General features: G+C 45.2%; 1 protein-coding gene across 1 annotated transcript in view; it reads left to right on the forward strand.

Annotated features, from left to right (window-relative positions):
- Sfrp1 (secreted frizzled related protein 1) overlaps positions 1 to 13,130 on the forward strand; it is a 38,232-nt gene extending 25,102 nt beyond the window's left edge. The window contains exon 3 of the mRNA XM_028768261.1: positions 9,708 to 13,130. Within this exon, the coding sequence (XP_028624094.1) occupies positions 9,708 to 10,030 (323 nt within the window). The 3' untranslated portion in view covers positions 10,031 to 13,130. The remainder of the gene's footprint in view (positions 1 to 9,707) is intronic.
- Positions 13,131 to 16,265: the final 3,135 nt, after the last annotated feature.

Raw genomic sequence — 16,265 nt, forward strand, 5'->3', positions numbered from 1 at the left:
TGCAAGTGTGTGTGTGCATGCATGTGTGCATGGGTGGGGGGGGGGGGAGGGAGAGAGAGAATGTGTGTGTGTGTGTGTTTGGGGGGGGACAAACTTCTGTTCTATGGAAGGCTCCCTAAATTCTAGATTATCTGAGATCCAGCAAACAGGACAACTTCAATTAAATCATTGGTTCCAAATGGATCACCTGAAAATTGTCAATACCTGTTGTTCTTTGTAGGTAGGCAGGTCCTTCCATCTTATCTGTCTGTTTGTCTATGTGTGTAATGTATGTCCTGTAGCATTCCAGGAAATGCCTGAAATTATGTAGTGTGTAGGTCTGTGGTCAGGGAATAGAGTCTGAGTTACTGTGACTGAGTAATGCCAGCTCTTTTCTTTGCTAAATGCATCAGTGATGTTACGCCCTGGCTCCTGGTGTGAACACGGGACTCCGTCAAGCTGCCGTTGGGAGGCCTTTGTTAGTGGGACACGTTTGGGCCCCCCGTGTCTCGAAACCAGCCCTCCATGTTGATCAGGCCTTCTGCTGCATTCTGGAAGGTGCCCACCGCTCTTAACCACCAAAGACCCTTGCCCAGCCTGTTACCAAATCTCACCTGCAGAGTTGTGTTCCGGGAAGGTGTTTCTTGCCTCAGGCCTTGGGAGATTTATGAACTGAGAAGAGGAAGCAGAAAGCTAGCCCTCCAGTTTCCATAGCAGAGTGAAGCATTGTTATCTAATTGCTCTGTTTTACCTGGGAGATCCGTAGGAGCTATGTAAGCTGTCAGTATGGCTGCGGCATGGGGTGGCTGATCTTCATGGGCTAGCTAACCCGTAACCATCTTCCTAAACTGTTGGTTAGCTGTCTCTGCTGGTGAGAGGCTATGGTACAGCAAGGTTATCAGCATCCAGAACCAGCTTGTTCTTGCTCCCCAGAGCATCTATTTGGAAACCTCTCTGAAACAGAAAGTAATTAGGATGAAGCAAATCTCTCAAGAGTCAGGCTGGGTACCCTGGTGTCTGGCCCTGGTAGCTTACTCATTCGTGCTCTTGGAAAGAGTGTGTGCAGGGATTGGGTCAGTGGTCCCCATCCATCCATTCCTGCTCCAGGAGACATTGCAGCTCTGGGCAGAGGCTGGGATAGGTGGTAGCCAGGGCTCTGAGGGTTTCCAGCTCCATGACTTACTCAGGAATAAGTTGAACTCCAGTTTGAAGTAAACAGAGCACACTCTGACCTAATGGGTTTCTCATCTGGGAATGGTGGGAGACGACAAGATGTGTGGCTTGCCTTCCCTTCACCACTTAAAAGACAAGACAACAAATCAGTGGACAGAAAGAGAAAGAAAGAAAACAAACAGATTGAAAAGCAAAGTTTTTATTCAAGGAGCCCCCCCCCCCCCCAAAAAAAGAAGCTGATTCATTTAAATTCCTTTACCAGATCACATTTTGTGACTCATTCCCATCCTGCTCGAGACCAGACCACTCTCCTAAAAATGTATCCATTTTGTGCTTCAAAATACAGTTGAAAAGTCAACAAACCAAAAGGGCAGCCCTCTCCCTCATGCCCTCCCACCCCAGGGTCACAAACCAGAAGTGATGGGTTTCCCTTGCTACAGTTTCTGGAGGGTTAGCAGAAGGCTGCAGCAAGTACCAGGGCCTGCAGGGTTTGTTGTCTTTATCTCCTTGTTCACAGTCTTTATTGATGTTTCTGCAATTAAAGTGGAAGACAGTCTCTTCCCTAATACAGCCACACAACACTCTTGGCTTAATGTGCATGCAGTTTAATTTCTTGGTGCTATGTAGACCTTATTTGCAACCTAGCAATAAAGTGTCCCACCGCTGGGCCTTGTCTCCTTTCCTTTATTTCTTCATGTTCCTTTGAGATAGTAATCGCCTCGTTTTCTTTTCTTTGTTCCTTATTTCCTGTTAGCTGTACATCACTCTGTCTCCCTTGCCTCCTGCTTCAGTCCCAGTGGACTGAAACCATACTGCCGTGCCAAGTGTTACAGAGAAGCCCCTTTAAGCCTTCTTTTTGGGTTTCTTGATTTTCCTGAATCTTACACTTCTTTTCATTAACTTCTTCATTGAAAGAAAAATCGGTTCCTCATGACAGACGCATAGGGATTTCTATTTAACCCTTTAATGTCTGAAGGTCTCTACATCCCGTTGGCAAGTGCTGACTGGTGGATTGGCTCAGGATCCTATTTGGGGATTTTAAAGGCTTTCCTTCATTGTTCTACAGCTCTCAGGGTTGCTATTGCAAAATCCAGTACCATCCTGATGCCGGATCCTTTGGCTTAGATGGATATAGTCCTTTCTGTGTATTTAATAATGTCTTTATGATTATTATTATTCCTTATGTTTCTAAATGCCATGATTCTTTGAGCTGGGAACTGTGTAACCTGAGAGTTTATGTTCTTCATCTGAAAAAAAAAACTGACTGTGTTATTTCCTTGATGTTCCCCTACTTTGTTATGTTTCCTGCAATTCCCTTTATTCGGATACAGAGACTCTTGGCTTGATAGTCTATTTTTATCTTTTTCCTGTCTTCTCTCTCTCTCTGTCACTTTCTTTATGATTTCAGGAAATGTCTTTAAACCTGTCTTAAAACACATGTATTGAACACAGCACTGTGTTGTGAACTTTTTCCTTAATAGTTTTCTGTTCTTGTTATGTGATGTAGTAACTTAGGTGATATTATCACGTTTTGAAGATTGCTTGTGCTTTTCTACATTCTCTCTGTCATCTCTGAAACCCCTTTTTCCATTTATTTTTTTTATATTTTGGGCTCATCATTCACATTTAGACTTACCTCAAACTCCCGTCAATTCTTTGGACATTTGAGTTTTAGCGGTTTGGAGTTGAGAGTCTGCAGTTTGGTGGGTCTCACTGTGATTTTAAAAGAGGGAAGGCAAGACAAAACATGGCCTGTTCCTTTGCAATACTAGATTTTTCAAAGAGAGGAACAGAGTCAGGGACAGAGACAGGGACCATTCAACCCTCTGACTTGGAAATAGAAATCAGTGTCCTTTTAAACATTTTTATCACATTTTATTTATGTATGTATTTATTTATTTGAGTCTATGTGGAGTCAGAGGACAACTTGTTGGGAGTTCTTTCTTTTTGTGATTTGGAATCCAGGGAACAAACTCAAGTCATTAGACTTGGCAGCAAGCATCTTTACCTGCTGAGCCATCTCGCCAGTCCGGAAATTCTGTGTTTCAAGATTTGAGGGTCCCACTTTGTACCACACAGTCTCCCACCTAATGAGATCTCCAGCACTCCTCCCTTTCCTCTGTCTGATGCAAGCCTGCTATGTAGAATAAACCCCTTGGCTGCTGCTAGGGTAAGTGGTGAGATCAGCCGCTTGAATTCATAGCCGCATCCTATGGCCCAGCCCATTAACGTCTGTGGCCTTGGTTATGGGGACCAACTTGCTCTTACTAGCATGAGCCATCTCTTTCTTTAAGCAGCTGGTTTCAGCTTGTCTTCTCTGTCAAGCCAAGTCTGACCTTTTTTTGCTTTCTGCTATCCAGAACGCTTTTGATGAGTTCTTGTTGTTTGCCATTTTCTTGCAAGGGTTTGGTTTATTTTTAATTTTTTTAGCTTTATTTATTTTATTTTATGCATATGTGTGTGCACTGTGGACATGCTCAGTACCCACAGAGGTCATACGGGGATGCTGGATCCCCTGGAATTGTAGTTATGGATCACGGTGAGCCACGGTGTGGGTGCTAGGAATCAAACCTAGGCCCTGTGCAAGAGCAGCAAGTAGTCTTAACCACTGAGCCATCTATCTCTGCAGCTCCTGGAGGGTTTTTTTTTTTTTTTTTTTTTTTTTTAAAAAAAAAACTAATTTTCAGTTCACTTCAGGAAGAAGCAGAGTGCTATGTATGCTTCATCTAGTGTGTTTGGCTAGTGGTCCTCAGTGGTTGTTGCTCTTCTCAGACATTCCAGGAATTCAGAGCCTGTCTGCAGGGAATGCTTTGGTCTCTCCTTTCCCTTGGCTGTCAGTTCTTTGGAATAACCTCCACTGGCTCAGATCCTGGCCCCGCACAGGTCATCAGTGACCTGTATCACCAGGCAGTCCAGTTTTAGACACATTCTTCAGAGCATGGGATGGGAGGTGTCTCCTCCATTTGAAACAGCTGCTTAGGTTGTTTTGTTCATTTTTAATCTTTGCCCCTGACACCGCTCTAATAACTCTTTCTCCCCACACCCCAGCAAAGATGCTTCTGTGGGATTCTCCATTTTCTTTTGTTCTCTGTATCTTACCCTTCGCTGTACCCGTTGACTGTAATCAGTTGCGCTTCAAGTGTGTTTTCTGCCTCAACCACACTCACCCCTACTCTCCTGGTTTCTTCTTTTCCCCTCTTAGATTCCTATAGCGTTACCAGATTATTGGCTGTTTACCGGCATGGCCCTTGCTTATCTGGTGGCTGCCTTTTGTCCAGTGGCTATATCTGCCCGTGACTGGAAGAAGGACAGACACTTTTAGGAGGCTGGGAGGTCAAGGGGAAGAGATGTTTTGGAAGGAGTACAGGCTTGGGATGATTGTTAGGACTTTTCAGATTCCTTGTGGGAGGCTGTCAAGCAAGTGTAATTTGTGTGCAGAAAACATGGCGTGAGTGACTGAGAGTGGAATGAAGCTTTCACGGTCTCCTGAAATGTGCTCAGATGTACTCAGACCCAAGAGATGGTTTGTTTTAAGATTTCTGAGAAAGACTCAAACAGTACAAATTGCAACCTCAAGTTTGGAGTTTTCAAAGTTTCGGAGCGTCTGAATTGTTGGCTGGCAGTAATGCGTAGATAAGAGCGATAGTCGACCCTTGGGAGATGTTAAATTGTTGCTAAGGAGAAAAAAAGAAGAATCATTTTACTTGTCCGGTTTTTCCTTCTTTTGTTTTAAGGTGGCTGAAATCTGGAGCCTAAGGGTTAGTTACAATGTAGTGTTTATCTAACAGGGCAGGTGAGTAAAGTGCTGGAAATGACCTAAGCCATGCCAGCAACCACACTGTGCCATGCGTGCATCTTACAGAAGGAAAGCTGAGAGCCCAGGCACTGGCTGCCAGACTTTACATCCATACACTGTTGTGTCCTGTAGCTGTTGCCCCCTGCGTCTTTAAGGCCACCATCATTTACACTACAAACTTATCCGTGGGTGAATTCCCTGGAGCCCTGGCAGTGGAACTAGAGAGCAATGGTGAGCGATTCCTGGTTGTTCTGGGTCCTTACCAACTTCTGCCTTCATGCCACGGGTATGGCATGATGGTGGTGGTAGTGGTAGAGGAGGAGGAGGAGGAGGAGGAGGAGGAGGAGGAGGAGGAGGAGGGAGAGTTTGACCAAGCATTTAGAGACGAGAAGAAATTAACTTTGGATGGATGATTACCTATCAAACACTGCTGGTAATCTGCATGCGGAAAGCAAACCCTGGGAAGGTGGAAAGATGTTAGCAATTCTGGCCATATGTGCCTTCTTCCCTACTTTCTCCACCTTGAAAAAGAAAGTGAGCCAAATAGCCAAGAACTAGAGAGCCTAATGCATACCATATTTCCATCAGTTCCCCCTCCCTTCACTGCTCCCCCACCTATGTAAACTAAATTCCTTTACATGGTCACGACAAAGGAACTTTTTTTTTTTTTGAATTGTGATTAAAAGCAGCACAATCAAGAAATAGTTTCCACTGAAGCAATAGCGTTTTAAACTTAATAATGGCTGGTGAGGGAGCACGGGGTCTGTGGGCTTGGCTGCGGGTTCTAATCCTGATTGCTCCTCTTACAAATTGCAGGCTTGTGCTGTTGTTATGTAGCCGGGGGTTTCTTTTTGATTATAACAAAACACTCAAAATGGCTGCTTAACTGTCACTGTGATTAGCAAGCAAGAGCTAGTGGAGCAGTGGTTCTCAACTTTCCTAACGCTGTGACCCTTTAATACAATTCTCCATGTTGTGGTGATCCCAGACCATAACATTATTTCGTTGCTACTTCATAACTCTTAACTTTGCTACTGTTATGAATTGTGATGTAAATATCTAATATACAAGATATCTGATACGTGACCCCCCCTCCATGGAGGTTGCATCCCACAGGTTGACAGTCATTGTCCATTGTAGTAGACGGAACACCTCGTCTGTGCGCATCTCGAGAACGCAATGCATGCTGGGTATTCAGTAAATGATGACACATTTCCCTGCAGAAAAGAAGGTCCCCTGTTGTCTGCTTGATCTGTGCATTAGCCTCTCAGGGTGATCCAAGTGGTACTTGACCACTTCTAAAGTGTAGTTTGGTTCTACACACGGGGCTTGGGCATTATCTAACTAGGGCTGGAGATGCCCTGTGAAGGGCTGGAGTTGTTCTTACTGTCTTGCTACTCTGTAATGCTTTGCAGCCCTTCTTTAATAAGTAGTGGGTTAGTTTTCTATACAGCTAAGAGCTCATAGAAGCAACGTACACAGGAGAGGCTAGTGCATGATCAGTGGGCTTGTTGCCTTATTAGAGGCAATACGTTATGGCTAGAACACATCTTGGGCTAAAGCCACTTCCTTGATGGCCAGAAAGTCCCAAAGACTGTAGGAAAGTATAGGGAGGGGATCCTACAGTCCCTCTCAAAAGACACACAATAGTGACCTAAAGTCCTCTCACCCACCGTGAGAACATTCACTACTTTTTAACAGCCCTACTGAGGACTAAGCTTTTAACTCAGAGGTCTTGAAAGGGTGCTAGGATGCAAACAATAGGAAATGTTGTTGTTGGATTTTTTTTTTTCCATTCCCAATGGCTCTGTTTGGCAGAAGGGGGCAGAGATGAGGTTGGCTTGGCTTTGGCCCCAGTGGTGAGTCTGTTCTGGCTGGTCTCCTCACTCAACCCCTCCAAGAACTTCTCCCATTCAGCAAGTTTTGCACTGGAACAAGTGAATTTTTTTTTTCAAGTGAACTCAGGTTCAAGGTTTGTAAGCCAACAGTGGGAGTTGAGGTAAGTTGTGGGCTAGTTTGGGCCTGTCTAGGGTGAGGCAGGCCTTGGAGGGATAGTCTCTACTGTGTATTCATTGCATACCCAGCTGCTGGCTTCCAATTGTTCTGTTCATCATGGGTGTGAGACTCAAGCAAATCAAAAACAGTGGGCAGTGAACCCCTAGGGTTGGGGTACATCGGTACTTTTGAATTCCTTGGTAAGCTATGGCTCACCTTGCAGAGTGTTAGGAAGTCTGTAGCTATCAGTCTGCTCACAAGGAAGGGTTGGTCCACTGTGACCTTCCAGCTGGCCTTGGCAGGAGGCATTTCTCAGGCCTGAGGCCTCAAGATCTGGATGTCCGTTCATCACAAAAAGAAAGCTATAGGGGAGTACTTTAAATTCACACACTTAGACATTAGTCATTGAAGATTGACTCTCAAGATGCTTTACCCTTCCTCGTTTTACTTGTAAGGCAGACAAGGTTTAGCCTTGTAACCAACAGAACAACCAGTAGTAAATTCTCTACTCGCATGGTCTCTTTTCAGCCATTAAGGCCTCTTGTGTCATGTAGGAGCCCATGTGAGTCCTTTATTTTCTTGATCCAATTAATGAACACTCGAAGTCATTAGAAAGGATTTCGAAGCCACAGAGGCGGCAAACACAGCCCCGTGATTGGAAGTGTGCAGTTAGTAATGGCGCTGTGTTTTGGTTATAGCCCCCTGAGACCTATGTGCTAGAGTGTCTGTCCCCAGACTGTGGCATTCTGGGAGCTGGTTGAACATTCAGAAGGTGGGGCCTAGTAGAAATGAGTTATTGTTGGCATGTCTTAGGGCACCCTGTTTTGTTTCGTTTGTTTTGTTTTGCTTTCTAGCTGTCATGTGGCTGGTTGCTTTTTCCTGCTATGTGGCTTTGCTATGATGTACTGTCTTGCCACAGGCCCAGGGGACAATAGTGATGTGTTGAAACCTGAAGCTCCACCCAAATGGAGCTTTCCTCCTTCTTAGCTAATTTAGCTCAGGTATTAGCATAATGGACAGCTGATTAATGCACATAGTTTGGAATTTAAAATTAACAAATGAGCAAGGCAATCAACTAGCCAGATGTCAGTCTTCTCATCCCTTATACGGGGAAAATAATTGTCCTTTCTTCATGGAGTTACTACAAGCCATTCATTAGAGGAAAAAAAAAAACAAACTCAAGTGTCTTTATAGGTTGACCTCACCTTTCAGAATCATTAGCTACAGAGCATGGTTCAAAAATAATCATGGAATGCAGTAGAAGTCTTGAGCTATTAAAAAAAAAATGTCAGGGGTCTTGCTAACTGTTAAAAGCATTCAGAGGATGTACAGGTTATCTGGTACCTGATGCTGGAAGATGATCCCAATTTCTAATATCTGGTAGTTCTAACGGAGAACAACAATGTGGGCTTAGTGAACATCTTTAATCACTGGGCCCTGTATGGCCACCATGAAAGGAGCTGTGCATAAGTTAAATAATATTCAGGGCCGGGGGAAGTCCAGTGGTAGAGTGCTTGCCTAGCATACAGAGGTGCCTTGTGTTCCCATATAGAAAAGTGGCGCAAAATCCGTGGAACACAAAGCAAAGAGGAGGGAGGGCTGATGGGTAGGCTTTTCCTTTCTCCTGTTCTGAGAACACAAATAGCTCTTATTCCATTTTAGATGTGACAAGCTGTTATCCCCTGGATGTGTTTCCTAGGACTGTCTCTCAGCTGCCAGAGACTCCGAGCAGAGTTTAATTCTGCACGGGTCCTTTCGGTAGATAAGAGCTCAGTGGCACCCGTCCGTGGCTTATTGATTAGTGGGCAGTACCGCCGTCAGCTTTTCCTGAACATACAGTTAGAGGAATTCTGACTCTGTCTGTGCTAAAGTTGGACATTGCTGTTGAGTGCACCCTGGCTACTGTTTGAATTGCTCTCTGAATCTCCTTTGCTGAGTATTCACACAGATTCTGTCCGCCTTGTTTTGGATGTTATAAAAACAAACCACACCGGGTAGTGGTGGTACATGCCTTTAATCCCAGCACTCAGGAGGCAGAGGGAGGAGGATCTCTGTAAATTTGAGGCCAGCCTGGTCTACAGAGCTAGTTCTAGGACAGTCAAGGTTATCCAAAGAAACCATGTCTCAAAAAAATCAAAAAATAGAATCAGTAGAACCCAAACAACTAACTTTCTTCTGAAAAAATTTAGAATAATTTTTTTCTTCAAAAAAATTTTAAACATTTCTTTAAACAAGTCTAATAACAGTGAACTATGTAGATTAGGTTGAATTATATGACCTGTCCTCTTTTTCTACTGCTTTGGCATATAAAAGAATGGGCTTCTTTAGCATTTTTTCATGCATGTGTATCATGCTTTGCTTGTATCGGTTCCCATTGTTCTGTCTGATTTCCCTTTCCCTTACTATTCCCCTTTTCCCTCACCACAACCTACCTTCCTCTTGCCGCCCCTTACCCCCCACCTCACGCGCAAAGACACAGAGATATCTATATTTTGCGCAGGACAGAAAACATGACTACTTAGCTTTTGCATTCTGAATCATTCCACTTAACATGTTGAGAAAAAAACAAAACACTGATTTGAGACCAATCTTGGTACCCAGCAACAATCCCTGGGGGTGCTTGCAGCTCAGTAGCACACTGGGTAACTGAGATACATTGTTTCCCTTTTCTGAAGAACTAGGTTGGATTAAGTCAAGTGCTTAGTTCTAACGCCTTCTCTTGCTTTCCCTCCCCTCCCTTCTCTGCCTCCCTTCCTCATCCTAGCACTGAGGATGAAAATCAAAGAAGTGAAGAAGGAAAACGGTGACAAGAAGATTGTCCCCAAGAAGAAGAAACCCTTGAAGCTGGGACCCATCAAGAAGAAGGAGCTGAAGCGGCTCGTGCTGTTCCTAAAGAACGGTGCGGACTGTCCCTGCCACCAGCTGGACAACCTTAGCCACAACTTTCTCATCATGGGCCGAAAGGTGAAGAGCCAGTACCTGCTGACAGCCATTCACAAGTGGGACAAGAAAAACAAGGAATTCAAAAACTTCATGAAGAGAATGAAAAACCACGAGTGCCCCACCTTCCAGTCCGTTTTTAAGTGATACTGGGGCGGACTGGGGAGGGAGTGTAGCTTGGGGTGAGGGTGGGGCCGCGTGGGTGACCCTGGCTCTTGGGGCTCACATCTTGCTCTCACCCATTACAGTTGTGGCTTTTGCATCGCACCTGGCTCTGTTCCTACAGCATCCCTCTCCCTTCCCTCCACAGCCACATCCAGCTAAGGCCACGGCCCTTTAGATTAGGAAGGCTTTTTTTTTTTTAAGGGCTACAGCAGGGCCAGCAAGCACCGTGCAAAAGGAGAGGCAGAATCCTTTCACTGAGCCTCGGGCACAAAACAAAAAATGTTTGCCGGTTTGGAAAAAAAAAAAAAAAGATTATAAAGAAATTCCGGAGGACGGCTGCTGAGCTCGAAGTTCTGGACACCATTACCAATTACTTGTGGAGCCTAAGCCTTTACAGGTAGAAGATTTTGATCATTGCCAAGCCAGGTTGCTTTCAGTTTGGTAGTAATTCCCTTCTTTCTGCCTTAGATAGACCATTGCCACCTTTAAAACACACACACACACACACACACACACACACACACACACATTTCTAAAAGTAGCCAGGGTATCCCAGTACAGAACGGGATAGATAAGGGGCTGGATGGGAGGCCACTGCTTATTCTACCCTCCGCTTTTGAACTAGTCACCTTTGATAGGAAACTGTAGGTCTCAGATGGACATTTTTAGCGGTCCATCGGGATACGAGGATGACAGGGACCTGCTTTTGTATGAGGAGGAACATGGGTCTGAAGAGAAATGAGGCATTTCAGGCTGAGAAGCCAATGGTTACTAGTTTTCAAAAATATAGTGAGAGAAATGAACAAATGTAGAATGTCAAGCAGGTCATGAGTCAGGGTGATTGGGGATCCTGTGTGACCTGTCTCACATTGTAGTTTCCGTCTGTCACATTTCAAAAAAGAACAGCAACATAAACAGGAATAAAACCCCACACACCCGCCAAGGCTTGGATAAAAGTCCACACTGAGCATTTCAAAGACTAACGTCGCTGACTGCCCAAGGCTGCTCTCCTAATAAGCCCACTGTCTACGCATGTGCCGTGGAAGGCAATTCTGTCTGCGCATGTGCTGTGGAGGAGATGGGTGTGGCATCATGGCTGTATCTAGCTGCCATAACTGTGGAAGGAGACTGTATCCACAGCGCTGCCCAGACTCTGCTTTTCTGCAAGGAGAGCCCTTTCTTTTCCTTAAACATGATTGCCTGTAATTCAGACAAATTTGAAATTGCTGCCTGCCTGAGCCCTCCGTCTTTACTTTTATATTCCTCCACTCGACGCTCTTTTAAGGCTAAGTGCCCTATCCAAGAAGATGGTTTCAAAGGCTAACCATCGGCAGTTTTCCCAAGTGCCCAAAGCTATTTCTCAAAGTTGGTATACTTAATAAGTGACATAAATATTCCAGTTCTCTTAGGCAGCCTTACTCCTGTTGTCTGAGTAGTTCTTAAAAAAAAAAAAAAAGTTAATTTCTTCCACCAAAGTCTGATTATTCACTCCCCACCACAAATAATGGGCCACAGTGGCTGTCCCTTTGGCATACTTAATCCAGAGGCAGCATTGGTTGTGAGGAGTCATGTCGTCTAGTGGCCTTGGATTGACACAGAAACAGGAAAATTCCGGTTACTTCCGAAAGACTCCAGCCTGAAAAATCACCACACCAACCTAGTTACCGACCTGACTGGGGTAGTGACCTAATTAACTTCATGTTTAGTAATCCTACTATCTTAACACTTTTAAGAATTCTTCCAACCTTAACCATAACGGTCTTAGGAACCTTAAGTGATTTGCCTATAACTGTGGATGATTTAAAAATGTGTATTGCATTAGTAATTAGAAATAGTCTACCTTCTCATTGTCCAACTGAAATCCAAAATTTCATGAGTGTGTAGATCTGGGCCTTGAGGCACTAGTTCAGTGCTTGGCAAGGGTCTGCTCGTTTTGGGAAAGTGTATCACACGGCAAGTCCCTCTCCACGTGGCAGGGGACTGTCTACGTTGATTTTTCTGGGGAGGTTTTTCACAGAATAAACGGGAGGGCCTGTACTGAGCGGCTCCAGAGTAGGAATCCTCAGGTAGGAGGCAACATTCTCAGAAAGGATTCACAATCAACTGATCTTGTGAACTGCAGCGGCTGTCACCCCCTCCCCGCCCCCTCCAGAATCCCCGGCTTTAGAGTTCCATTGTGGACCCGTGAGGATTTCAGACACACACAGACCAGTTTTGTCTATCTACTACGTCAGCAGTTCCAGACAAAAAAGGGAGGCTATCGAAAGGCCCAAAGCTACATGACCAGCAACCTTTGTCCTTTTCAACAAAAGGCAGAACAAAGCAATCTGCAGACCCATTGGCTCGGTCCCTGGCTTCCAACGGAGGGGGTCGGTGTGCGCCCTGATCAGCGTTGCCAGTGAAAGGGTCAGATTTGGAAAGCTTTAAAACAGTCATTCTGGAGAGTCAGGGAAAGCTAAACCCGCCAAACTTTTGGAAACTCTCAGTAGTTAGCTTAGAAAATAGACTTGGAGGGGGGGCAAAAATTGTAAGACTATTTTACTTTTAAAGCATTCTGTATTAATACTCAAAGCTCATGGTTGCTGGGTTAGCACTTTGCCTCCCTGGGGCAAAGTCGAAGCCCCTCTCCAGGCTTCCTACGAATGTGTAAATTACAGAAATCTCATTTTCCCAAAGCTAGAACCTGTTTTTCTTGTTAGCCTCCGTGTAACCAGATGCTCCATTGTGCCTTCATAGCCAGAAGTGTTTCAAGATGGGCTTCAGAATCAAAACCCCGCCACATCTCCACAATGGCACCCTGGTTGCTCTGACCTGGCACTGTGGATCCCAAGCACATAGACGGAATTCCTGTTGGCCTAGTTCCTTCGTGAGGACTCCACTTTATAGCCTAAGCCTTTTATAAGAAGCTTTGAATACTGTGAAGATGTTTTACATTCCATTTCGTTCTTCGTGTTGTTTCTTAACTACATTTGACCAGATGTTTTGATGTTATCACGTATGTTAATAGTAATTCCCAGATGTGTTTTGTTTTCATGCTTTCCCTGCCAATGTATTCACTTCACTAAAATCACTCGATCAATAACAGCGTGAGTTGTGATTGACCCAACTCTCTGTCATCCACTCCCCATGCCCTCCCACTCGGCACATTCCCTTGAGTTGTTTCAATGGTGTTTTCTGGTTCTAGCTGGGTGGGATGGGGTGGAAGAGACCTGGGAAAGACCGTGGACATTCCCTGCCCTTCTTCCCCACTAACCATTTCTGTATTAGCCTGTTGTCTGTCTGTCTGTGTGGGTTTCATTTCTGCCAAACATTTCTACTCCACATTTCAGATGCCCTCTCCCGACATCATTTTAGTGTTCACGTTCAAAGTACCATTGAGAACTTTAAAAAATGGCTTGTCTTTGGTGTTGTAGTCCCGTTTGGGACTTTGCAGATGAAGAATACCATGTGACGTGGCTGGGGACTTCCAGAAAGACTTTGGGTCACTGGAAATTTTTGGCATAGCTAGAATTAGAACCCACAGTCCTGGCATCCCAGCTGTATTGACTGAGTTCTCTGCTGGGCCTGCCTTTGTACCCAGAGTGACACGTTTTGCTGATCCCAGGCTGTTTATTTTGGCATTGGGCCTCTTCCATTGTAGTGATAGCTCTATTGGATGGTGCCCTCTGGTCATAAAAGGGCTTCCACAGGAGAACTTTTCTCCAAAGTACCCAAGGCATCAAAACTTCATCCAGGCACAATAACACCATTTTTAAAAGGCAAGAAACAAGGATTTTCACATACTCTCCTTATTCTGGTGAAGTGCATAATGGCCAAGTAGAATATTGTACTTCCTTTTAGGTCTGTGGTTTAAAGGTACAATTTTCTTTAGGCTTGGCACCACCCCTACAGAAGCCATACTGCCATGACCCATACCATGTCACAATGCCTCAGATCGTTCTCTTTCTAACAAATTAGGCCAACAGTGAAGATAGGTGTGAAGAAATGTACCTCAGTTTTGTGGGTGCTGGGGAATCCAGGATCCTCGGGGCCATGAGTCTGTGGGCCTGCTTAGGCATGTTGGTAATCTAGCTTGCTTGACCTCACTCTGGGTAACACATACCACTCCTCAGATCTGCTATCAAAGGGCAGCAAGAGACGGGTCTGAGTTAGGTTGGCTTTACCATCTTTCCGTATGAGATCCAGACATGCCAACAAATCCACATTTGCTTCTGAGGAAGAAAAATGGGTCAGTCTTCTGGTGCTGATCACAAGAGCGAAGGGGAACATTTTTTATTGTTGGCTCGTAGAGTGGTCATGGGAAATGGCCTGCCCATATCTAGTTTCTGGCTTCCACCCAGAAATCTTGATTAGGGAGGGTAGTTATGGGGTCATATGTTAGTTTGCCTTCTCTTCACTGGGGCAGATGCCCATGAGATACAGTAAACATATAAGAGTCATAATAAGAAGGGGTCAAGCTGATAAAGATACAACTTCTGAGGACATTCCCCCGTGATTGATTTCCATCAGCCAGATCTCACCTTTTGTGGTTCCCCTCCTGACAGTGCTTTCAAAACTTTAATTCATCAATGGATTCAACTATTCACTGGGTCAGAGTCTTCATGATCTAGTTATTTCCCTTGAAGCATATTACAATTGCTTCAAGTTTTAATACCCTGGCTTGTTGCATCTTTGCAAAAGCATCCAATAGCACAAACATGGCTTGGGAATGAGAGGCAGGGAGTTATTTGCTATTAAGTACACATTGCTGCAAGGCCTCCTGCAAGTATTGTGGATGATGTTAATAAAATTGGCTCAGAGGAAGGGGGTGGGACGTTGGTTTTTCCTTTACAGTGGGGCACATCCGGCTCTTTGACAAGTGCTTCTAAGATTTACTAAGCACAAGCCATGTCGGGCAAGTGCAGAATGGGGTTCTGTAGAGCTGAGATGGAAATCTCAATGTTTCTGAGGACCTCACACCTCTGTGTGGTGGGAGCTGGGGACTCCAAAACTCTCCTTGGGCAAGGACACTCTCGGGGGCTCCTTGCACCTGTTGGAACAGTCCTGCCTTGGGAATCCTCATTCTGGAACCCCTCAGAACTCAAGATAAGAACAGTCCTTGGAATTGAGAACAAAACCAACTAAAGTAAGAGCTGATTATAAACTGACTAGCTTGGGCTAATCTTTATTCACTCTCTCCCCTCCCCCCAGGGTTGGGAGCCAGACCCAAGGCCTTGCATCTGTGAGGCAAGCTTTCCACTCCTGCCTATAATCTCAGCCCTAGACTGCCATCCCTTTGGGGTAGACTCCTCTAATTCCTGGGACACTCAAAGATCCAGTCTTTTGTCCCCTCCCCCAATCTCCCCTTCTTGGCAGTCTATTAGCTTTTCAAGCTGTCCTCCTTAATGGTCCTGGTTCTCACTCCGGTGGCTGTTGGAGTTAACCACCTGAAGGTGTTATCTGGACAGCTGAAGTAATACAGGAAGTTGCCAACAGAGGTGGGACTTTTCGTGTTCCATTTGCTCACATCTGGGCAGTTTCAAGCCCTTGTGGTGGGGCAAGCCCAGTTGGGAAGGGCGACTGAAGTCTTTGGCGGGAATAATCCTATCTGACAAATGGAGGACAGCATGCCAAGCACGGGTGATTTACTAGGTCGCAGGCATTAGACTTTCTGTCAGCGGAGGCCGAGGAAGGCTGCTCTGTGTCAGTTTGGAGAAGATGGGTCTCAGAGCAGGCTCTGTCTAGGAGCAGAAAGCTCCCATGTCTTCATACATCTGTGTAGTATTTAGATAAGAAGGGGCTGCACTTAATCACGGAGAGAGTTGTTTGCTTAAATAGAGGGAGGGAGCTTTGCATGTGTGTGTTTAAGGAGAGAAAGGAGGTGGGAAGAAGGAGAGAGGAGCCAGCAGCTTTAAACAGTAACCCACCCCACCACCACCAGGTGCTTTTAATTAGGATGACCTTCCCATCACCTGACCACCAAAATGAGCCAGTCTGGGTGTTGGGAAAGGATCAGAATTCACATGGCTTGGTCCTGGGAGTTTCGGGGAATGGGGAGAGCTCTGAGGAAAGTTTCTGCCTCTATCCTTGCAAATGCCTCTGTCAGGGCCTTTTTAGTGTCTGTGGTCCTCTAGGAAGCCTATTTATTGAGTGCCAGTGAGACCCAGGGCCAGAGCTTCTCTGAGAACCCCTGGGTATCAGGGGCTACAGAAAACGATCCAAATGTAAAGCTGCCCGT

Source organism: Grammomys surdaster, unplaced genomic scaffold, assembly GCF_004785775.1.
Source record: "Grammomys surdaster isolate TR1022 unplaced genomic scaffold, NIH_TR_1.0 185, whole genome shotgun sequence".
Lineage (NCBI taxonomy): Eukaryota > Metazoa > Chordata > Mammalia > Rodentia > Muridae > Grammomys > Grammomys surdaster.